This window comes from Macrobrachium nipponense, chromosome 44 (assembly GCF_015104395.2).
Source record: "Macrobrachium nipponense isolate FS-2020 chromosome 44, ASM1510439v2, whole genome shotgun sequence".
NCBI classification, from domain to species: Eukaryota; Metazoa; Arthropoda; class Malacostraca; order Decapoda; family Palaemonidae; genus Macrobrachium; species Macrobrachium nipponense.
In genome coordinates, this window is record NC_087221.1 from 51,677,670 (window position 1) to 51,686,092 (window position 8,423).

The following is an 8,423-nucleotide window of genomic DNA, read 5'->3' on the forward strand; positions in this document are numbered from 1 at the left end:
CTCATAGACATAGGGCTTACCCAAGAATCTACCTTAAGTGAACCAGTTATAGATATAGCCCACGAGTGTGGACGCAGTACAGGATGTCCTTAAAGTCCCAGTACCATTACAAGTATTTATTGATCAGAATGGTACTTGGACTTTATGGACACCCTGTATACTCACAATGGCTATCCGTGTACGTGGATGGAGGAAAGGGATATCAATCTGAGACAATCTAAACTCTGTAGGTACCTCCTGTTACACGGCAAAGAACAATAAAAACATCCGGCGAATTATCTCATTATTTAATGAAATCAATAAATATCATAATTTAATAAACATAACAGCAACAACGAAATTGAATGGAGAAAATATTGCATAAATACAGTATCATGGCGAAAAAGTAATTAGGGCCCATTAAGGTCCTAATATTATATACACATTACTTTTTAGCCAGGAGGATAATAATTCTACTGACAGATCATCATAAATATGGTATAAATTAACAATCATGCTTAACTAACATGTGCTACTAACTACTGGAACCATAAGAATATTGCATCTTATAGACAACAATAACAAGGAAATGTTCCAAACCTGTCTTTTTTTATTTTTGCTAAGCGTATTTACTAAATTTCCTTCTAGTACGAATCATAAAAAATAAGAAATTTCTCATATGGTCCTGCAAATTTCTATTACGAATCATTAAAAAAAGTGAAATTTCTCATATGGTTCCGCAAATTTCTATTACGAATAATTAAAAAAGGAGAAATTTGTCGTACGGTTCAACAAATATTCGTCTAAATTTCTTGCGTTTCATATTGCTTCCTTCAGATATGGTTTTCCGTCAAAAACACACGTCCTCAAATAACTTAGGAATTGTTGTTCTTCTTTGCCTTTCCGGTTCTCTACAGGTTCATGAAGGTTCTCTGATGGTGGGGAAAGCAGTTAATCGTTGACCTTTCCTCGGCAACTTCCAAAGACGTCTCTCTTCTTCTTTCTATCTGTAATACCAGGGATAATTCTGCATGGACTGGTAAGCTGCAGCGTTAACCGTAGGCGCCTTTGGCTTCAAGACGTACTTGTAAGTCTGGACGGCATTGGATGCATACGAAGGGCTAGCGCCCCCATAGCCCCCTCCCCCTCCTACTCCTCCGTGGCCTGAGGACCCGTAGCCGTGACCCGTACCGACGCCGCCCAAACCTTGGCCTTTCCCGGCCTTCGGAGGCAGCTGGGAAGAAAAAGGAATGGAATTAGTTAAATCAGAGGTTCCCGGGTCATGAGCCTTTTTCTTTGAGGTCATGGAGGATCATCCAAGATTTTGAGGAAATTTTTTAATAGGGATTTTTGTTACTAGTTTATATTTAGTTTTTGTCGTACAACTATTAAATCAGTCCTTGTTAATAAACACTAATAAGCATTTTTGTTTGTTTTTATTGCTCTCTCTCTCTCTCTGTGCTGTGATTAATCTTTAATTTAATGTTTAAAATGTATCTGCGCCATTAGTACATTTTCTGAGGGTTTATAAAGGTGTGGATCATGGTAAGTTTGGTACTACTGAAAGGGGTCACGTACTGGAAAAAAAATTTGGGAACCACTGCGTTAAATCAATTTCTGACTGACAATAAATGTCATTACTTATACGAGTATAGCATTATTCTACAGAAGTTTTGTTCTAACTGACAAACAGTGAGGTATATCTTTATCCTACAGAAGTGTTGGGAGCTTTTTTTCGGAGTTTACTTAAAAACAAGAAATTGAAATTGAGAACATGGAAGTACGTAGATCTTATTCTCCAGCTCAAAATAAGGTATTGCGGGCTGCTCTATGAGCAAGAGCCCGTGCTGGCATAAGGTCAGCTAAATCTAAAAGAACAATCAAAATAATAACAGGTTACAAGGATGGCATGAAAGACAGACCAGTCAGTTAATGAAGGAAACAATAAAAGCATCTGAGACTCATTATTATCGTTATTTAATTTTAATCTATTTATTAATATTATTTTTTTTTTGCTTTATCACAGCCCTCCGATTCGACTGGGTGGTATTTATAGTGTGGGATTCCGGGTTGCATCCTGCCTCCTTAGGAATCCATCACTTTTCTTACTATGTGCGCCGTTTCTAGGATCACACTCTTCTGCATGAGTCCTGGAGCTACTTCAGCTTCTAGTTTTTCTAGATTCCTTTTCAGGGATCTTGGGATCGTGCCTAGTGTTCCTATGATTATGGGTACAATTTCCACTGGCATATCTCATCTCTTTTTTATTTCTATTTTCAGGTCTTGATACTTATCCATTTTTTCCCTCTCTTTCTCTTCAACTCTGGTGTCCCATGGTATTGCGACATCAATGAGTGATATTTATTATTATTATTATTATGGAAATGTGAGCGTGGGAAGTACTTAAATAAACACAAGCACCATATCCACAGCATTTTTACTAATTTATATGCATCGTTTCGCTACAATAACTTGTGCCATTTTCAAAACTGTGAAGAGAGAAACATAGGCTACAAAGATGGAAACCTAAGTGGAAGGAATTCGCACAAATAAGGTATTGTGATTATTAATATATCAAGTAAACATATCCTTATCTACCAAGCTAAAAAAAGAGCTTCGACGAGACAATATCCGACACAACCGAGAAGAAGAAGAAACTCCAGAGAACTCTAGCATACAAATGGTACTGGAATTAAAATGGTGGAATCTTTCGACTTCCAGATAACTTACATGAGAATAAGGGTATTTCCCAGGGCCCAGCTTATCCAGGAATCTTCCAGGGCCAATTTCCCTCGTCACCTGGAAGTCTCCGACGTGGGGAAGAGCTATGCGAAGACCCAACCTGTTGTCAAAACCTGTTGAGAAAAACAGAGGAAAAGAGACGCAATGAATTCTATTGATAGGGTCAGTTTCGGGTCCCGATGATACATTTATTTCAAGTGTTTGTTATCAACATTAAAAAAACTGCTAAACAAAAAAGTTGAAAAATCAGCTTTTCTTGTTCATTAACACTAAACTGTATTATATTGCATGTAGTATATCGATTTGTATACAATAGAGAACAACATATAATATATAGCCATTAAATATATTAATTAAACAACAGGGAATCTCTACATCTACTGCAACTAAATGAGTCTCTGTCTCACTGTACATCTGTATATGTATATGTAGTATATATATATATATATATATATATATATATATATATATATATATATATATCTTAAAGGCACCAGTAACAGTCAATAATATTAAATAGTCGTGTTGATAACCTTAGCTCTTGCCGGTTAGAGACAGATGCAAAACGGTGGATTCCTCGAAGATGCTGAAATGAAAAAACAAACAGGAAAGCTTACCGGCACACAATTGGGGTCAGTGACGCATTTCGAAGATCACGAGTTTCATGTATGTAGCGTGCATGCCTTTTGTGTGCCAATTGGTGAGTGTGTGTGTTTGAAACGAACAGAAAATGACATATATTCTAGGGGAAAAGTTGCAAAGGGTCACTGAATTTGATTGATAGAGTGTGGAACACGCCACAGAAGAGGCACTATAAGAGGTGTTGCAGATCCGTCGGACAAGGTACCGTAAAATGAGAAGCTTTGAAAAAGTTAACATTTGAAGTGACAATTATCTGAGTCTAGAGAAAGGGAAGTGAGGTGCAGCACACATTCTTTATTGACGAACTTTAATGTTTTATGGTGTCATAATTATGGTCTCTTTATTTCAGATGGATTCCAAGTCACCTTATGGGTTTTCTCTAGACTAATTTTGACTATTAATAAACTATAAATGTTTGGACACTTAGGGGAAAATGGGGTACTTACTTAAATATGATTTTGAGAGGAATATGATAGTTTAACGTTTCTTTTTGGGTCAGGTTTAATTAAGTTTATTCCATTTTCATGTTAGCTAATTTTGGAAAATAAAAAGTATATTTTTGTAACAACAAGAGTTTACATTAGCCTAGTTTGAAACTGATTTTCAGCCAACTCCAGAGATGGCATTCAACAGAAAAAAGGTAGGCTATGTTACCAGTTAGATCTTTTGTTTTCACGAGTGTTATTTGACCTTGTTAGAGATTTTTCCTCGTTAGATATATATATATATATATATATATTTTATATATAATATATATATATATATATATATATATATATATATATATAGAGAGAGAGAGAGAAGAGAGAGAGAGAGAGATTCAAATTTTACGACGATCATTTATATAACATCATACTTACATCTACTTCGATCAGAGAAGATATTCGAGTCAAAGCATCTTTCACCATTCAGAATCTCTGTTACTCAGCCACTCAAGAATCCCTCAGACGTACAGACAGATTGATTTATATAGTTTCATTTACGTACCTTTGACGACTCTGTCCGGGCGGCCGTACTCATCCGTACTCTGGAAGAGGTCGTTGGTTTGGGCGCCTATGGCGCTGAAAATAGGCTCGAGGAGGTTCCCAACGCCTATGTGGCCGTCCCATAAGGGTTCTGCAAAGAACACCAACAGGTTAACGTTTTTAATAAGATCGTAGGGGTTCTCTCTGTTTAAACGTTATAAATGCAGAGGTTCGAATTGTTTTTTTAATTGGTGTTTGCAAAAATATTTTCATGTTCCAGACAAAAGAAAAGTCTTTGATGTTCTTGCTATAGTGCTATAGTAGATTCACATCACCCGTGCATCTGATGTCTAAAGATAACCCATAAATGAGTGCAATTTGTGATTTCGTTATTATTATTATTGCGTAATTAAAAACAAATATAATAACTTACATCAAATCAAGGTATATGCAGTTATCATACACATAAATAAATATATTTCACAAGCATTGCACCTAATATTTCAGAACTTGGCATTTGTAACGTTAAGATGGAGAAAAAAACCCACTATCTTAAAAACCTTAACCTGTCGGTGGTCTATTCAATAATTAAATAAAGCATAGTGCTAAATAATCAGTGCTGAGATAATCCCAATGTCCCACCTCTCCTGCGAGATACTTTTGAAAGACGTATCCCTCAGGAGAGGTGGGACATACATCCTGCCTATGTGAACTCTCTCTCTCGAGAGAGAGACTGAGAGTTTCCAGCTCTGTGATTGGCTTATTAACAGCCAATCAGGAGTGTCGTAAAGGACTGGCCTAGACATGAGATGATGCACGGGTGATGTGAATGCACTATAGTAATCAGGTATTGGGATTATCTAAGCACTGTGGTTTATTTAATTATTGAATAGACCACCAACAGGTTAAGGATTTTAAGATGGTGGGGACAAATGCAAAGGTGTAATGCTTGTGAAATATATTTATTTGTGTATGATAAATGTATATACCTTGATTTGATGTAAGTTGTTATATTTGTTTATTACGCAATAACAATGATAACGAAATCACAAATTCCATTCATTTATAGGTTATCTTTATTTGCTATAGAGTATCATCACTGTTTTCCATTAAAAAATATGAATAATGAAATCACAAATTCCCTCCAATCAAATGTAACGTGTATGAAGACTCGAACAATGAATATTACTAAAGTTAGGCTACACTTCAACTGTACTTAATGCATCCGAGAAACATTATATTGTGTTATATTACTAGAAACTGCAGACTACTGGATTTCTAAGTCAATGAACAAATTTTTAATTCTTGGTGTATGGTCTAGAAATTAAAAATAAATAAATTTGCAAAAAACACATCATTCGATTGAATGATCAGTTAGGTAATTACTGTGAAAAAAAGCAATAACAATTGAAATGACTGTGTCTGACCTTTCTCGTAGAGGTCGATTTCACCGTCGTGGCCATAGTCGGGTGGAGAATAGCCTAGCATGTAGTAACCGTAGCTGGCCATTCTCTCCAAAGTAGGAGAGATGGAGTTCAGAGAGAAGAACGCCTCACCTGCAAAAAGGAAGAATTACATTTCCAATCAGGTTCTATGGACTTGAGATGGACCTAAGTCCGGATAAAAGAGGAGGGTCATGTGCCTATCTATATAGGTCAATGGTCAACATCGCTTGTGAAAGAACGAACATCAATGGTATTTTGCAACAAACTTTAGAGCTCTATGTTAATAGCAGTGGGTCGCAAAGTGCAAAGGCTACTATCTATCTGTCTATCTATCTATATTATATATATATATATATATATATATATATATATATTAGATAGATATAGATAGATAGATAAATAGATAGATAGATACAGATAGAAAAGTTTACTGATGTAAACTTTTAGTGCATAACTGGTGGTTAGAGTCAACTGTAATAGGCTAAGAACCTTAGCCTATTACAGTTGACTAACCACCAGTTATGCACTAAAAGTTTACATCAGTTGAGGCATAGACCATTGACCTTGTAGTATTGTTGCAGAGATTAAGTAAAATTCACCAAAAGGTAACTTTTACCAAAAATTAACTTTCAAGGAAATGGAACCTTTGAAAGGTACTTACTCAACCCTGACGGAGATATTCAGTCTCCAAATGCAACTTGTTTAAGCCACTATTCAGTATGTAAGTGTTGAGATATGTGCAAAGATGCTTTCCTTGGTACAATAACAGAAGGCGTTGACCCTACAGAGAGAGAGAGAGAGAGAGAGAGACTTCGTCTGAACTTCAGAAGTTCTAACTTGGTGCAACCTTTCTGGGCAGGCTAACATGAGTCTCATTTCGCAGTTTATTTGTTAATATCTTTCATTTGCTTCGTCTGTCAACTTATTTTTCCTTTGTTAAACTGTTAGTCTATTTATTCATGCTAACAATAAAAGATTCACGAGCGTCTGGGTGGTTCCGTTACAGAATGACCTCCAATTTTATTGTACCAACACAAATTGCCAAGAACAGCCGACAACATACCAGCTTTCTCCTCACCGGAATAGCGGAAAAACTGAGCCAACAAACAAAAAAGCTTTCACCGATAAAAGACGAAAAAACAGCCGTTGGTAGCCTCACCTGGAACTAGGCTAGGCTCGTGGGGTCTCCAGGGAAAAGTGTGTCACCCTTACGTTCGTCAAACACAAGGATTAAATTGCTGTGTCAGCCGTCAGGTTGCAAGGATGTGTATGGAAGTTTTAACTTAAGCTGCTTTCGTCTTCTTCCCTTTCTTTCAGAGCGGGAGGGAGGCAATCGACTTTCTCTTTCTTGGAACGTCGAAAGATGATCCAGAATGTGATCTCACATTCCTCAGGGGAGAAGATGGAGGAACATCCTTCCTTTCCTTAAATGGAGCATTTTATCAATGAAATTCTAAGAAACAATGATCAGATCAGCAAACTGAAATTCTTCAAAGAAAGCTTGAATTTGTACGAAGAGAAACCAGGACGAAAACGGATTACCCGCCACGATTTTGGCGCGCGCAACTCTCATGGTTCCGGCAATCACGGTCTAGGTATAATATACCTAAACCGTGCCGGCAATAAAGTCCATTTTCCCCCACAGCGCCACGTGCAACCCGCCTCTAATGACTCGCTATGCGGAGTCCCACTTTCTAATAGATCCGCCTCTTTTTCACCGGGAGGACAGAGATGTGGTAGGTTGTCTGAATGGGATACTGTCTCTATGGGCTATACTTTGTACTGACCGCCTTGGCTGTAGGGAAACGCTTTCTCTTTCTCCCATACAAGATGATATCCAACCTGTAGCGCAATGCTTGGTTCCGTTTCCCGCCAGTATTTATCGCCCTAGTTCCTTCTCTCCCGATTTTCTGCATAACTGATGATGAACAATTAAAATAATTGCGAAGATACGATTTATACTAGCATTAGTTTAAATGCTATTGCGTCCTTTCATGGGGTACATGTGCAATCTTTTATTTTACAGTTCATACGATACAGTTCTATGGAATACGGCAATATTTAATAAAGAAAAAAGGCAGAATAATCTTTTGAAGCGAGTCCACCATTGTAATCTATAAAAAGATACAAGGCTTCCGAATTTAATAACACCCTCAACATGTAGTTTCACAAAATACTTCGGAACTAGCTAAATTTATCAATGTAATACAATCTACTTTCCACTTCCGGGAACTGTCTAGGGACGACTACTGAAATTCAGCTAAACACAGTATTAAATAGGTAAATCATTCATTCTTACCTGGAACAGGACACCATAGCAAACAGAAGAGCAGGACCAGAAGATCCACGGTAGGACCCCGTTTTTCCCGCATTCTTCTCTCCAAATCGAACGATTTTATTTCTTCTTGATATCTAGATCAAAACCTTTTTTTCTTTATATAGATGAACACGTGAATATGTATATATATCCAGTTTACTTGAATCTTCGTATGTAAGGTTACTCCTTTTTTTTCTCTCTCTTTTCAAAACCAGTAATTAAAATACAGTTAAGTTCTCCAAGTTTCGCGGTCCGTCGTTGCAAAGTCCCTCCTGTTTCACTGCTCACGGCACGGCGGCTTCATAGAAACTGGAGAACAGGTTGCGTTTGGAG

The 8,423-nt window shown here is 37.1% G+C and overlaps 1 protein-coding gene across 1 annotated transcript; it reads right to left on the reverse strand.

Annotated features, from left to right (window-relative positions):
• Positions 1-272: 272 nt before the first annotated feature.
• Positions 273-8,423, reverse strand: LOC135204367 (uncharacterized). Its single transcript, XM_064234591.1, has 5 exons — positions 8,073-8,423; positions 5,756-5,884; positions 4,351-4,479; positions 2,710-2,834; positions 273-1,213 (listed from the first exon to the last, which is right to left on the reverse strand). The coding sequence occupies exons 1-5, from the start codon at positions 8,143-8,145 to the stop codon at positions 983-985; spliced, it is 687 nt and encodes a 228-aa protein (XP_064090661.1). The 5' UTR covers positions 8,146-8,423; the 3' UTR covers positions 273-982.